Raw genomic sequence first — 17,005 nt, 5'->3', positions numbered from 1 at the left:
CTCCTTTTGTGCTTCTGTGTAGTTTGCAAGGGAAACTTTGGGGCTCAAAGTAAGAATTTATTGAACAACAATGAGGGTACAGAGATTACAGCAGGAAAAATCAAAGACAGCTATTAATAGTAAGAGCACAGTAAAAGTACTGAGAACAAACTGAGTTAATCTCTGAAAACGCACTGCTTCATACCATAAACCTCTGCCACAGAGCTACATCACAATGGAATACACAGCACACATTCCATTAGCTGTCAGAGTGATGAAGTAGACACACATCATGTAGTCTCTGGAAAATTCCACTGACACTCAGAGACTGAGAGAGATAAAGGCAAATAGTGTTTTAGTTTTACTCTAAGTAAAGTCAAGGACCCACTGAAAGTCTCCAGGGGACCTCCTGGAGTCCCCAGGCCACACTTAAAGGACCACGCATTGTTCTAGATATTGGAACCCACCATCAATGGTGTTTTAAAAGTCACCTCTGAAAATCACTGTGCATTCTTGACGTTTTGCAACCCTGAAGCAGGAGTGATCATTGCGTGTCAAGATCCTCCTTAGGCAGGACATATTCTGTATCTTCTTGTAAAGTTAATTCTGATACCTTTTGTCATTTCACATAAATAAAGGCAGGAGTCAGGAAGCAGAATGGTGGATACTTTTATTACATGAAATAATTTGACTAATTCATTCACTGATTTTTTAAGTTAGAGAAATGTGTGTTTTTGGCTTAAGGCTAGGCTTTATTGGTATAAACTCTTCTCATATAAACTTGATCCAATTTATGGCTGGCAAGAATAAAGATTTTGATAAAAACATCAAAGCTTCTCTATCTGGGGACTTGCTGCCCATGCTTAACTGGGGGAAAACCTGGCTAGGCTGTCCCCAGGATGGAGCCTCTGCTTCCTCTCCAGAGCACCAACAGCACCGAGTGCGTGCTCCTCGCCTGTCTACTTCCATTAGAACACCACGTACATCTCCAGTCAAGAAATCAGAGCGTGCTCAAACATTGAGTTTCATGTGTAATTAGGATTAAATTACCCATTGAACAAAGTGATTTTATGGTAATGTGTTATTAAGATTGCAAAGTTGTTAAGTTATAACATTTGATTCTAAGATGTATGTTTGGCTACCTTTTAACACACTGAAATGAGAATGTGTTTTTCAAAGACAGCATTTTTTTCTGTTTTTTTAAAATAGCATGTTTTTGTTTTAATTCAGAAATGTTATCTTCAAATAGTCTTTTTTGATGTTATCACAAATGCCTATTTCATGTGGAAGACTACAGGAGCTCTTTAGTAGTTTCTATATTTCTCTTTTAAAAGAGAAATAACAGATGCTAGCAATAATTTATATGTGTATATTCCTGAAATGTACATTTCCACATTATGTGCTTCATAGTAAAGAGGAAAATTAACATTAAACTACTGAATGTACATTTTTCAAAAAGGTCTGCTTCTTTTTTAAAAAAACTATTTTGCTTATGTTTTAAATTTGATATTCATCATTTAATTCTGTTCATTGCAGGTTTATTTTAGGACAGTGGAACTTATAGAAGAGCCCATAAAAGGGTCTCCTGGTTTGAGTTTCTATTTCAAAATTAATGGATTTCCCATATTTCTAAAAGGCTCAAACTGGATCCCAGCAGATTCATTCCAGGACCGAGTAACCTCTGAGTTGTGAGTTACTGTCCTTCTTTTCTTGTTCCTCTTTTAATTAAAAGTCCCGCAAAGCTTGAGATTTACTCATTTTTACTTTCTTTAGTCCCTGGGCAAGGAACTAACAGGTAGTATAGAATTCTAGATGATGGAAATTTTAGAATGGACAGGATTTTAAAAATCATATATTCCATTCTCCTGGGCTACAGGTGGTCTTAGAGCCAAACTATTTGAGACTGTTGAAGCCATTCAATTTTAGAAAACTATTATATGTTTACTCTGGAGAAATAAGAAAATGACTAATTAGTATTTTGAATAGTTCCTGAAAAAAATATTAAATTCAACTAGTTTCATCTTTTCAAATGATACCTTAAATGTCTTTGAGCATGGTTTTGAAAGATAAGAACACATATTTACCTTTCTTCTTTTTTTTTTTTCTTCTTTTTTTGAGACAGAGTCTTACTCTGTTGTCCAGACTGGAGTGCAGTGGCAGAATCTCAGCTCACTGCAACCTCCGCCTCCCAGGCTCAAGCGATTCTCCTGCCTCAGCCTCCCAAGTAACTGGGATTACAGGCGCAGGCCACTACTGCCCAGCTGATTTTTGTATTTTTAGTAGAGACGGGGTTTCACTATGTGGGCCAGGCTGGTCTTGAACTCCTGAACTCAAATGATCCACCTGCCTCGGCCTCCCAAAGTGCTGGGATTACAGGTGTAAGCCACCGGGCCCAGTCCCATATTTACCTTTCTATGCTAAGGTATTTGCATATTCTTTTACTTTTATCTTAACAAAAGAGCTAAAAAAAAAAATCTTGTGTGTTATGGAGGTGCGGTTGTGGGAGGGTGGGGAGGAAACTGGGAGCCAGCTGGTCAGAGGATACAATGTAGCAGATATGGTCAGAGGATGCAATGTAGCAGATATACAGGAGAACAAGCCCAGAGATCTGATGTGCACTGGGAATATAGGTAAAAAAAAAAGAAAAAAAAAAAAAGTGCTCTTTATAGGATTCATGCTAAATGAGTGGATTTTAGCTACTTTTGCCACAAAAGCAAAAAAGAGTGGAAAACTATGTAGGACAGCAGTTTCAAACATTTTTGGCACCAATAACCAGTTTCATGGAAGACAATTTTTCCACAGATTACGGGTAGGGGGTGGGGGGTGGGGAGATAGTTTTGGAATGAAACTGTTCTACCTCAGATCATCAGGAATTACATTCTCATAAGGAGCATGCAACCTGTATCCTTCACATGCACAGTTCACAATAGGGTTCCTGCTTCTATGAGAATCTAATGCTGCTGCTGATCTGACAGGAGGTCAGGTAGTAATGCTTGCTCACCTGCTGCTTACCTCCTGCTGTGCTGCCTGATCCACGGTCCAGTCCGTGGCCTGGGGGTTGGGACACCTATTATAGGATGGTAAGTACATTAGTTTGTTTCACTGTAGTAACCTTTTAACTATCTATCTATCTATATATATCCCATAACATCATGTCATATACCTTAAATATGCACAATGCAATTTATTTAAAAACAAAATATAATCTTAAAAGTTCTAGATCTAGGAAAAAAATTTAAAATGTTTTTCCCTGAGACTGAAGAAATAGAACTTTGGAAGAAAATAATATTTCCTAATTGGATCTGTAAACTTACATCTTTTTATTTATTTATTTATTTATTTATTTTTTATTATTTTTTAAGTTCTAGGGTACATGTGCACAACGTGCAGGTTTGTTACATATGTATACATGTGCCATGTTGGTGTGCTGCCCCATTAACTCGTCATTTACATTAGGTATATCTCCTAATGCTGTCCTTCCTCCCTCCCCCCACAACAGGCCCTGATGTGTGATGTTCCCCTTCCTGTATCCAAGTGATCTCATTGTTCAATTCCCAACTATGAGTGAGAACATGTGGTGTTTGGTTTTCTGATCTTGCAATACTTTGCTGAGAATGATGGTTTCCAGCTTCATCCATGTCCCTACAAAGGACATGAACTCATTCTTCTTTATGGCTGCATAGTATTCCATGGTGTATATGTGCCACATTTTCTTAATCCAATCTGTCATTGATGGACATTTGGGTTGGTTCCAAGTCTTTGCTATTGTGAATAGTGCCGCAATAAACATATGTGTGCATGTGTCTTTATAGCAGCATGATTTATAATCCTCTGGGTATATACCCAATAATGGGATGACTGGGTCAAATGGTATTTCTAGTTCTAGATCCTTGAGGAATTGCCACACTGTCTTCCACAATGGTTGAACTAGTTTACAGTCCCACCAACAGTGTAAAAGTGTTCCTATTTCTCCACATCCTCTCTAGCACCTGTTGTTTCCTGACTTTTGAATGATTACCATTCTAACTGGTGTGAGATGGTATCTCATTGCGGTTTTGATTTGCATTTCTCCGATGACCAGTGATGATGAGCATTGTTTCATGTGTCTGTTGGCTGCATAAATGTCTTCTTTTGAGAAGTGTCTGTTCATATCCTTTGCCCACTTTTTTTTTTTTTTTTTTTTTTGAGACGGAGTCTTGCTCTGTCGCCCGGCTGGAGTGCAGTGGCCGGATCTCAGCTCACTGCAAGCTCCGCCTTCCGGGTTTATGCCATTCTCCTGCCTCAGCCTTCGGAGTAGCTGGGACTACAGGCGCCTGCCACCTCGCCCGGCTAGTTTTTTGTATTTTTAGTAGAGACGGGGTTTCACCGTGTTAGCCAGGATGGTCTCGATCTCCTGACCTCGTGATCTGCCCGTCTCAGCCTCCCAAAGTGCTGGGATTACAGGCTTGAGCCACCGCGCCCGGCTTCTTTGCCCACTTTTTGATGGGGTTGTTTTTTTCCTGTAAATTTGCTTGAGTTTTTTGTAGATTCTGGATATTAGCCCTTTGTCAGATGAGTAGATTGCAAAAATGTTCTCCCATTCTGTAGGTTGCCTGTTCACTCTGATGGTAGTTTCTTTTGCTGTGCAGAAGCTCTTTAGTTTAATTAGATTCCATTTATCTATTTTGGCTTTTGTTGTCATTGGTTTCAGTGTTTTAGACATGAAGTCCTTGCCCATGCCTGTGTCCAGAATGGTATTGCTTAGATTTTCTTCTAGGGTTTTTATGGTTTTAGGTCTAACATTTAAGTCTTTAATCCATCTTGAATTAATTTTCGTATGAGGTGTAAGGAAGGGATTCAGTTTGAGCTTTCTACATATGGCTAGCCAGTTTTCCCAGCACTATTTATTAAATAGGGAATCTTTTCCCCATTTCTTGTTTTTGTCAGGTTTGTCAAAGATCAGATGGTTGTAGATGCGTGGTATTATTTCTGAGGGCTCTATTCTGTTCCATTGGTCTATGTCTCTGTTTTGGTACCAGTACCATGCTATTTTGGTTACTGTAGCCTTGTAGTATAGTTTGAAGTCAGGTAGCATGATGCTTCCAGTTTTGTTCTTTTTGCTTAGGATTGTCTTGGCAATGCAGGCTCTTTTTTGGTTCCATATGAACTTTAAAGTAGGTTTTTCCAATTCTGTGAAGAAAGTCATTGGTAGCTTAATGGGGATGGCATTGAGTCTATAAATTACCTTGGGCAGTATGGACATTTTCACAACATTGATTCTTCCTATCCATGAGCATGGAATGTTCTTCCATTTGTTTGTGTCCTCTTATTTTGTTGAGCAGTGGTTTGTAGTTCTCCTTGAGGAGGTCCTTCACATGCCTTGTGAGTTGGATTCCTAGGTATTTTATTCTCTTTGAAACAATTTTGAATGGGAGTTCACTTATCATTTGGCTCTCTGTTATTTGCATATAAGAATGCTTGTGATTTTTGCACGTTGATTTTGTATCCTGAGACTTTGCTGAAGTTGCTTATCAGCTTAAGGAGATTTTGGGCTGAGACAATGGGGTTTTCAAAATATACAATCATGTCATCTGCAAACAAGGACAATATGACTTCCTCTTTTCCTAATTGAATACCCTTTATTTCTTTCTCCTGCCTGATTGCCTTAGCCAGAACTTCCAACACTATGTTGAATGGGAGAGGTGAGAGAGAGCATCCCTGTCTTGTGCCAGCTTTCAAAGGGAATGCTTCCAGTTTTTGCCCATTCAGTATGATATTGGCTGTGGGTTTGTCATAAATAGCTCTTATTATTTTGAGATACATTCCATCAATACCGAATTTATTGAGCATTTTTAGCATGAAGGGCTGTTGAATTTTGTCAAAGGCCTTTTCTGCATCTATTGAGATAATCATGTGGTTTTTGTCTTTGCTTCTGTTTATATGCTGGATTATGTTTATTGATTTGCATATGTTGAACCAGCCTTGCATCTCAGGGATGAAGCCCATTTGATCATGGTGGATAAGCTTTTTGATATGCTGCTGGATTCGGTTTGCCAGTATTTTATCGAGGATTTTTGCATCAATGTTCATCAGGGATATTGGTCTAAAATTCTCTTTTGTGTGTCTCTGCCAGGCTTTGGTATCAGGATGATGTGGCCTCATAAAATGAGTTAGGGAGGATTCCCTCTTTTTCTATTCATTGGAATAGTTTCAGAAGGAATGGTACCAGCTCCTCCTTGTATCTCTAGTAGAATTCGGCTGTGAGTCCGTCTGGTCCTGGACTTTTTTCGGTTGGTAGACTTTTAATTATTGCCTCAATTTCAGAGCCTGTTATTGATCTATTCAGGGATTCGACTTCTTTCTGGTTTAGTCTTGGGAGAGTGTATGTGTCCAGTAATGTATCCATTTCTTCTAGGTTTTCTAGTTTATTTGCATAGAGGTGTTTACAGTATTCTCTGATGGTAGTTTGTATTTCTGTGGGGTCAGTGGTGATATCCCCTTTATCATTTTTTATTGTGTCTGTTTGATTCTTCTCTCTTTTCTTCTTTATTAGTCTTGCTAGTGCTCTATGAATTTTGTTGATCTTTTCAAAAAACCAACTCCTGGATTCATTATTTTTTGTAGGGTTTTTTGTGTCTGTATCTCCTTCAGTTCTGCTCTGATCTTGGTTATTTCTTGCCTTCTGCTTGAATGTGTTTGCTCTTGCTTCTCTAGTTCTTTTAATTGTGATGTTAGAGTGTCAATTTTAGATCTTTCCAGCTTTCTCTTGTGGGCATTTAGTGCTATAAATTTCCCTCTACACACTGCTTTAAATGTGTCCCAGAGATTCTGGTATGTTGTATCTTTGTTCTCATTGGTTTTAAAGAACATCTTTATTTCTGCCTTCATTTGGTTATGTACCCAGTAGTCATTCAGGAGCAGGTTGTTCAGTTTCCATGTAGTTGAGCAGTTTTGACTGAGTTTCTTAGTCCTGAGTTCTAGTTTGATTGCATCATGATCTGAGAGACAGTTTGTTGTAATTTCTATTCTTTTACATTTGCTGAGGAGTGCTTTACTTCCAACTGTGTGGTCAAGTTTGGAATAAGTGCGATGTGGTGCTGAGAAGAATGTATATTCTGTTGATTTGGGGTGAAGAGTTCTGCAGATGTCTATTAGGTCTGCTTGGTGCAGAGCTGAGTTCAATTCCTGGATATCCTTGTGAACTTTCTGTCTCATTGATCTGTCTAATGTTGACAGTGGAGTGTTAAAGTCTCCTATTATTATTGTGTGGGAGTCTAAGTCTCTTTGTTAGTCCTAAGGACTTGCTTTTTGGATCTGGGTGCTCCTGTATTGGGTGCATATATATTTAGGATAGTTAGCTCTTCTTTTTGAATTGATCCCTTTACCATTATGTAATGGCCTTCTTTGTCTCATTTGATCTTTGTTGGTTAAAAGTCTGTTTTATCAGAGACTAGGATTGCAACCTGTGCTCTTTTTTTGTTTTCCATTTGCTTGGTAGATCTTCCTCCATCCCTTTATTCTGAGCCTATGTATGTCTCTGCATGTGAGATGGGTCTCCTGAATACAGCAAACCGATGGGTCTTGACTCTTTATCCGATTTGCCAGTCTGTGTCTTTTAATTGGACCATTTAGTCCTTTTACATTTAAGGTTAATATTGTTATGTGTGAACTTGATCCAGTCATTATGATATTAGCTGGTTATTTTGCTTGGTAGTTGATGCAGTTTCTTCCTAGCATCGATGGACTTACATTTTGGCATGTTTTTGCAATGGCTGGTACCGGTTGTTCCTCTCCATGTTTAGTGCTTCCTTCAGGATCTCTTGTAGGGCAGGCCTGGTGGTGACAAAATCTCTAAGCATTTGCTTGTCTATAAAGGATTTTATTTCTCCTTCACTTATGAAGCTTAGTTTGTGTGGATATGAAATTCTGGGTTTAAAATTCTTTTCTTTAAGAATGTTGAATATCAGCCCCCACTCTCTTCTGGCTTGTAGAGTTTCTGCCGATAGATCTGCCATTAGTCTGATGGACTTCCCTTTGTCGGTAACCTGAGCTTTCTGTCTGGCTGCCCTTAACATTTTTTCCTTCATTTCAACTTTGGTGAATCTGACAATTATGTGTCTTGGAGTTACTCTTCTAGAGGAGTATCTTTGTGGCGTTCTCTGTATTTCTTGAATTTGAATGTTGGCCTGCCTTGCTATTTTGGGCCTAGGCAAAAAAAAGTTCTCCTGGATAATACCCTGCAGAGTGTTTTCCAACTGGATTCCATTCTCCCCATCACTTTCAGGTACACCAATCAGACATAGATTTGGTCTTTTCACATAGTCCTGTATTTCTTGGAGACTTTGTTCATTTCTTTTTACTCTTTTTTCTCTAAACTTCTCATCTCACTTCATTTCATTCATTTGGTCTTCAATCACTGATACCCTTTCTTCCAGTCGATGAAATCAGTTACTGAAGCTTGTGCATTTGTCATGTAGTTCTTGTGCCACGGTTTTCAGCTCCAACAGGTCATTTAGGGACTTCTCTACATTGGTTATTCTAGTTAACCATTCGTCTAATCTTTTTTCAAGGTTTTTAGTTTCTTTGCAATGGGTTCAAACTTCCTCCTTTAGCTCGGAGAAGTTTGATTGTCTGAAGCCTTCTTATCTCAAGACTTAAGATGTCTTGAGAGATGGACGGAAAGTCATTCTCCATCCAGCTTTGTTCCATTCCTGGGAAGGAGCTGTGTTCCTTTGGAGGAGGAGAGGCACTCTGATTTTTAGAATTTTCAATTTTTCTGCTCTGTTTTTTCCCTATCTTTGTGGTTTTATCTACTTTTGGTCTTTCATGATAGTGACGTACAAATGGGGTTTTGGTGTGGATGTCCTTTCTGTTTGTTAGTTTTCCTTCTAACAGTCAGGACCCTCAGCTGCAGGTCTGTTGGAGTTTGCTTGAGGTCCACTCCAGACCCTGTTTGCCTGGGTATCAGCAGCGGAGGCTGCAGAGGAGTGAATACTGCTGAACAGCAAATGTTGCTGCCTGATTGTTCCTCTGGAAGCTTCCTCTCAGAGGGGTACCTGGCTTTGTGAGGTGTCAGTCTGCCCCTACTGGCGGATGCCTCCCGATTAGGCTCCTCGGAGGTCAGTGACCCACTTGAGCAGGCAGTCTGTCTGTTCTCAGATCTCAAACTCCTTGCTGGGAGAATCACTGTTCTCTTCAAAGCTGTCAGACAGGGACTTTTAAATCTGCAGAGATTTCTCCTGCCTTTTGTTTGACTGTGCCCTGTCCCCAGAGGTGGAGTCTTCAGAGGCAGGCAGGCCTTGTTGAGCTGCGGTGGGCTCCACCAGTTCGAGCTTCCTGGCCACTTTGTTTACCTACTCAAGCCTCAGCAATGGTGAGTGCCCCTCCCCCAGCCTTGCTGCCACCTTGCAGTTCCATCTCAGACTGCTGTGTTAGCAATGAGGGAGGCCCCGTGGGTGTGGGACCCTCTGAGCCAGGCACGGGGTATAATCTCCTGGTGTGCCATTCGCTAAGACCCTTGGAAAAGTGCAGTATTAAGGTGGGAGTGACCTGATTTTCCAGGTGCTGTCTGTTATGGTTTCCCTTGGCTAGAAAAGGGAATTCCCTTACCTCTTACACTTCCCACTTCCCGCTTCCCACTTCCGGGGTGAGGCGATGCCTCGCCCTCCTTCAGCTCTCACTCAGTGGGCTGCACCCACTGTCCTACACCCGCTGTCCAACATGCCCCAGTGAGATGAACCCAGTACCTCACTTGGAAATGCAGAAATCACCCGTCTTCTGTGTCGCTCACGCTGGGAGCTGTAGCCTGGAGCTGTTCCTATTCGGCCATCTTGGAACCACTTTTACCTAAACTTACATCTCTGTGATGCTGAAAATAAACTTTATGAAATGAAAATAAACACATTTAAACTTATTTATTATCTAAATTAGATAACATTTTAGCATATTTACAAATGTAGAAATGTGCACTGTAGTATATTATTTGATGTTTAGAATGTAAATGTGATCAGTAACTAGAACCTGATTTTTTCCAAAAGTTGTAGTAATTTCCTTTTATTTTAAAATGTGTATATTATTTTAGATTTCATAAGAAAATGAAATTCTTCTCCAGACACAGCCACGGGATAATTGGCTCTATCTTTTCCTTTTCAAATGCTCCTCTCCCCTCCCAGCTGGGGCTGGGTTGGCTGTGGTCCTTCAGCCCCGCTGGTCCAGTTGGTAAGCCTGCAGTGGTGCCTGTGCTGAGCCCTCAGTGCTCTAGGTCTGCCCATCCTGTTATTTGGCTTGAGCAGTGTTGTGGGGATGGAGGGAAGGTACATGCTCTCAAGCTGCCTGTAAGTTTCTAGATTTTCCTGAGGGTAATGTGAATAGGAATTGGAAAAAGTATAAAGGAAATCTACTAGAGAAAGAAATACTGGGCCGGAGGAATTGTATAAAAGGAGATACAGGTGCTAGGCACTAATACTCAAGTCTTGATTTTGTTTTATAGTGTGGAGGGTTTGTATAAAATTAGTGCATACTTTCCAAGGCTTACAACTGTATTTTTTTGTAGGAATAAATATAAAACATAAATTTAATTTTAAAAAGAGTATAATAAAATAAATAGGTAAAATTTAATAGGTAAAGATATCACCCATAGGTTTTCTGTTTGTTTATGTGGTTATTTAATGTGTATATAATTTTATCTCACTTTCTTTAATTTATATTATAACCAAACCATCATGATTTTAGAGTATGTTTTTCTAACAGAGACTAGAAATGTGTTTATCTGTTTTTTTTCCAAGTTATGATTTGCTTATAAAATGTCTTCTACAGGTTACAGCTCCTTTTACAGTCTGTTGTGGATGCTAACATGAATACTCTTCGGGTTTGGGGAGGAGGAATTTATGAGCAGGATGAATTCTATGAACTCTGTGATGAACTAGGAATAATGGTGAGAAGTTGATAGCATTTTATAGATTGATAAGTTACTCTGTCCTCAGTTTCATTGCCAATGTTCTGAATGATGCAGTTGCCCCTGTCTCAGAGCCAGATATTCCATTTGGGGCTATAGGAATAAATGGCATCTTGTAAACCCAGAGCCACAGGTGATTGCAACTACCATAATTATTTATTTTTAAATGATAGATATCCTGTAAATTATTTATATCCCAGTACACATATACCTACTTTTATTTATTTATTTTTATTTATTTATTTTTTTTTTTATTATACTTTAAGTTCTAGGGTACATGTGCATAACGTTTATATCATGCATATACCTACTTTTAAAATAATTTTCTTTGTGATATTTAAGTATGCATAGAAAATAAAAGAAAATATTTAAAACACTTAAAGGAGATCTGACAAAACCTAAAGAGAAGAAAAATAATGAAACTAAGTAAAGGTGTGTTTCATATTGTTTTTCGAAATTTTTTTCTAATTTTTTATTTTTAATTTGTTTTGAGACAGAGTCTCACTCTATTGCCCAGGCTAGAGTGCAGTGGTGCAATCTTAGCTCACTGCGCCTTTCCCCACCTCGGGTTCAAGCGATTCTCCTGCCTCAGCCTCCGGAGCAGCTGGGATTACAGGCGTGTGCTGAATTTTGTGTTTTTAGTAAATCAGCATCCAGCTAATTTTTGTAGTTTTAGTAGAGATGGGGTTTCACTGTGTTGGCCAGGCTGGCCTTGAACTGCTGACCTCAGGTGATCCACCTGCCTCGGCCTCTCAAAGTGCTGAGATTATAGGCACGAGCCACTGTACCTGGCCCTAATATTGTTATTAAGTACTTTTAACATGTTTTGTAATTGTGAGGATAAAGCAAAGAAAATATATTCTGTTAGTTCTATTATTGTTGTTCTAAAATACAAAGAATGCCACGGAAGACAAGGAATTATACTAATATTGATAATGCTGATGGTCATTGTGACAATGATATTATTCTATAATATTCACTGAGTGCTAGGACAGACATTGTTCTAAGTGCTCTACGTATTTTATCTTCATGCCCATTCAGTGAGGTAGTTACTATTCTCTATCCTATTTTACAGATAAAGAAACTGACACATGAAGAGGTTAAATATTTTACCCAAACTCTAACAGCCTGTTTATGGTGGAATCCAATTCCGACTCAGACAGGCTGCTTTGGGGCTATGACCTTTTTTTTTTTTGAGATGGAGTCTGGCTCTGTTGCCTAGGCTGGAATGCAGTGGTGCGATCTTGGCTCACTGCAGCCTTCACCTCCCGGGTTCAAGTAATTCTCCTGTCCCAGCCTCCCAAGTAGCTGGGATTATAGATATGTGCCACCATGCCCGGCTAATTTTTGTATTTCTAGTAGAGACAAGGTTTCACCATTTTGGCCAGGCTGGTATCGAACTCCTGACCTCAGGTGATCCGCCCCCCTCAGCCTCCCAAAGTGCTGGGATTATAGGTGTGAGCCACTGCTCCCAGCAGGGGCTGTGTTCTTAACCGTTGCATCACACGGCTTCCTTAGGAAGGGACTGATGTAGTTTCATTACTAAAGTGTGCATGTAGTAATCCTTTTGTCTATGAAAAGATAATTCCTTTATACATGAAGTATGATTCTTACCAGTCTGGTGCATCTCTTAATACCAAATGCCTGGTGAAAATTGGAATGAATTAGAAGTGAGGAGGGGTTGGAGGGAAGCCTCATTCTATGTCCCCTTCACACATTTTTTCTTTTTCAAATTCTTCTGTCTTCCCTTTTATACCTGCCTAGGGTTTTCTCTTCTCAGGTTTCTGTACACTTTTGTGCAGTTCTGGGAAGTCTTAATGTCTTTGATACCTTTCCTGGGTGACTTTACGCATAATGGTGCCCCAATGATCACACTCATCAGGCTAACTTAATTTTTCATTTGTGTGAAAGGTAATGCCCAGAGCTCAGAATGAAGACTTTCTTCTGTGTAATAAAACTTATGGAAGTGTTGCATTCCCTTTTATTTGATTTGCTAGGTATGGCAGGATTTTATGTTTGCCTGTGCCCTTTATCCAACTGATCAGGGCTTCCTGGATTCAGTGACAGCAGAAGTTGCCTACCAGGTATGTTATTACCCTTCCAAGAAGAAATAAAACACATAATATGTTTTAGTATTGCCTTTTGTTAAATCTTGCTTCATTTTGGTTTTTGTTCTCTACTACATTCCATGAAATATTACACAGCCAGGTAATTGACATCCTAGGTGATTCTACCCAGTGTCATGGCTTTACCATCATCTATTGGCTGATGACTCCCAGATTTATCCCCAGTCCTGATTTCTCTGCTGAATTCCTCTTTCTTATATCCAACTGCCTACCTGGTGCCTCTGCTTGGAGGTTTAACAGGCATCTGAAGTGTAACATGTACAAACTAAACTCATATTGCTGCCCGACAATCTTGCTTCTTCTGAAGTTTTCTCCATCTCAGCAAACAGCAACACCACTATTTGAATTGCTCAGGAGAAAAGTTTAAATCGATCGTTGATTCCTTGGTTTATTTTGGATTCTACATATTGACATTTATACTTATATTCACGAATACATAAATGCAAGGAAATGATTATATGCTTTCTCTGTCTACTGAAAAGACCTAGAAATAATGCCCAATGTTGTAATGTTGAGTATTCTTATACTGAAGTAATCTTTCCTGTTAAGAGAAAAGCTTCTTAGAGAAATGGCTGACTCCAGGTCTGGCACAGGAAATATATTAGATAATCCTGGATATCTTCTTTTTACAAATGGCAGCGGTGTTAATGTAATATTATCAACTAATAGTTTTAGCCACAGATCTGAGGTTTATGAGCTGTGTGCTGAATATACTTATTTTTGCAACAAGATCTGTTTAGGGGATGATCATGCTTTGAAACACAGATTGCATTATATTTCCTCTCCCCTAAATATTAAGTGCATGGCATGGGTTTCCATGTGGAATCAGAATGGGATGCTTGTCAATACAAGAAAATTCTGAATCATGATGTACTCCCAAAATACAGTTTAGGAACCAACTTGTGAGTATATCATATGCTAGTAAAATACTACTGAAACATTGGACTGATTCATTAGCATCCATTAGAAATGATCATTGCACCAGGAGATCACCCCTACCTTGTAAAGAGTTTACAAGACTGTGGAGACATATTGAGTTTTTGTAGTGCTCTGCAACATGTTAAAGAAAGAAACACATCAATTTTCTCGGTAACCTCAGGTGAAGCTACAATGTGGATAATTATTGACTCTGATTTCAATTTCACATGTCCAACTGTCTGCCAGATTTTTTGCAATGTTGATATACAAAGAACAAATCTTTTGATATTTCTTCTTGAATGGTGAGTCTGCAACCTTAAATATTTAAAATAAAGAGGTCACTTTACCTCTTGCGCTTCAATTTCTGTATCTATAACTCTAGTATGATGTCACTCCTCGTGAAACTGTTTCAAAGATTAAATAGGATAATACATGTAAGGCCTGCAGTACAAGAGAAATAACAAATAATACCAGCTGTCCCACTAACTCAGCATGTCTTCAGAGTACATCTACTATCTTTTACACAATGCACTCTTTCAAGATTTTTCTTTTTAGCAGGAAATACGAAAGTCATTGATACTTTCTTCTTCCTCACCTCCCACATCCATCTGGTTTTAAAATTGAGACAATTTTTTGATACCAATGTTACTTGTATTTGTATTTACTTTCTCATCCCCATACTTACTACTCTAGTTCAAATCTTATTTTTCCCTGTCCTCAAACATTGCATTTGTTTTCTGATTGGACTCCCTAGCATTGGTCTCTTTCAATATGTGCATACTCAACAGAGCTGCCAAAGTCATCTTCCACTGACACATTTTAAGTCACACCACATTCCTGCTCAGAACCCTGATCCTAGAATATCTCAACATACAGATAACAAGGAAGCTATCGAAGTTATGTCAAAAGGATTTTTGAGAGACTCTGAGCAACCAAAAGGTGGACGATTTGAGATTCAATAAGGATAAGGACGTCAATGAATTGAACCCATCAAGTATGTTAAAATCTAGAGTTCATAACATAGTGTCTACAGATGTATATTTTGTGAAAAACCATACAGAAATGCAAGGAAGCGATTTCTATAACACTATAAAACTCGAGATAGTGGTTACTTTTGGAAGGAGGAAGGGGCTGTGATTAGGAAGAGGCACATGGATGGCTTCCGGCATGGCTGCACTGGGTGGTGGCTACAAGGGTGATTGCCTTATAATAATTCACCATATCATAATTTGTTTTCTGTAACTGTGTTTCATTTTAAAATAAAATGTTTGAAAAGTATAATCAAACGCCTTCCCTTGCCAACAGCTCCCCTGAGGTGGCTTCTTGCCCTCTGGGTAAGGTGTAAGATCCTCTTGTGCGGGACCGCGTCCAGCTGGTGTCTGCACCTGTTCAGGAACCATCTCCATCTTGCTGTCTATGTCCTGGAACATCTTCCCCGTTCACTGCCCTTGTGGGCCACCTCCTTTGTTCTCCTTTGGCCCCTCTTACCTTAAGCGTGGGAAAAACCTTTTTGCCTTTTGAGACATACATCACACTTTGAATTACTTGTTCAAGGATTTGTCACCTCTGCAAGACTGTCATCTCCCTGAGTCCTAGGGCTCATTCCCCTCTGCGTCCCCACTCTGTGGATTATTTACCAAGTGGATAGATGAGTGGATGAATGAATAACTTTAAACATATTAATTATAGTTACACAGGTTGTAAACATTTCAATTTTATTTTTAGTTTTCTTTCATATAAATAATTAAAATAAAACATCTATGTATCTTCAGTTCTTTGATGCATTATTAAAGATAAGGAGAGCCATTTCATGCAGAGTTTGTTAAAATTTTAAAGTAAAGCTTACCATAAAAGTCTAAGTCAGCTTAAAGGTTGTGTGTAACACGGTGTCACTGAAGCTTTTTGCCACTTAAGGATTTATATTTGTTTTTTCATCAGTGGCATAAATATGTCAGTGACATAATATGTCAGGTAGCAGCTGTCCCTTTCTTGGGCATGTACAAAGACAAAAAAAGAGATAGTGTTTATATGGCTGGCTGAGAAAAACACAAGACTTACTTTTTAAAAAAAAAATGAAGCATATCTCTTTAATATACCTTCAGTGCATCTCTATTTCATCTATATGAGTTTCTGAGCTTCCTGAACGGAGAACACATTGAGAGCATCAGTGGGGGGCCATCAGTGTAATCACGCATGACAGTGAAAGTGAACCTATAAATATCAATGAGGTAACATTGCCAAAGCATGTTCTAAAAGAATTTTTCTTGACCATTGATTCACTCTGCCATTCTCAGAGGAATTTAATTGCTCTCTACTGGAGCACATGTCCTAGTGTGTTAGAAGAAGGGGCATGTCTGAGTCTGTCCAGTGCAAACATAACACAAGTGGATCCTTTTGCCTTTATGTTGGGCCAGCCCAGATGAGCTCAGTTTATGCAGGCCTCATGTGGCACAGTTTTCAGGTGGATTCTCCAATTTTCCCTTTTATATTTAAATATGTTCAGTAACTTAATGTTGATTTCTCAGGACATGACATTGATAGTTATTTCAGGAGACATCACCCTGATTACCCTAATCTGTTTTCCTTTAGAGCATTCCATATTTGTCTTTAACTGCCAGCATACCTCTAGTACTCACTTGCTTTGTAAAACCTTCTCTAGTTCTCCTTCTGGTTTTCTGATCTTGGTGGAGCCTGCACAGGAACCTCTGTCCCTCTTTCAGTGGTAGTGATTGCTTTGCCTCATTTGTTTATTCACACAGAACTCCAATTTGCTCTTAAGAACCAATCCCCCAAATATAATGTCTCCTGCCTTTTGTATTTCCTGAAAGTTTTCTTTGTAGCAATCCACATAATGATGAGTTTATTCATTCCCTTTTTCTTTCTCTTTCTAAAAAAGGGGCTATATTATCTTCAGTTTTTATATAGCAGAGAAGAGAAACCCTATGTATCAGTGTTTATAAAATTTAGTTAAAAATAATCTCAGAGATTACTTAAAATGTATTCCTACAGCTAACATGACTAGCCATTTTCAAATTAGGTTTTTGGCACA

General features: G+C 39.0%; 1 protein-coding gene across 1 annotated transcript in view; it reads left to right on the top strand.

Annotated features, from left to right (window-relative positions):
* MANBA (mannosidase beta) overlaps positions 1–17,005 on the top strand; it is a 147,365-nt gene that overhangs the window by 89,379 nt on the left and 40,981 nt on the right. The window contains 3 exon segments of the mRNA XM_033214886.1: positions 1,516–1,667; positions 10,774–10,891; positions 12,910–12,996. Of these exon segments, the coding sequence (XP_033070777.1) occupies positions 1,516–1,667; positions 10,774–10,891; positions 12,910–12,996 (357 nt within the window).

The sequence above is a fragment of the Trachypithecus francoisi genome, unplaced genomic scaffold (assembly GCF_009764315.1).
Source record: "Trachypithecus francoisi isolate TF-2019V2 unplaced genomic scaffold, Tfra_2.0 Lachesis_group1, whole genome shotgun sequence".
NCBI classification, from domain to species: Eukaryota; Metazoa; Chordata; class Mammalia; order Primates; family Cercopithecidae; genus Trachypithecus; species Trachypithecus francoisi.
Note: the sequence above shows the minus strand (reverse complement) of the source record. Positions and strands in the feature narration are given on the sequence as shown.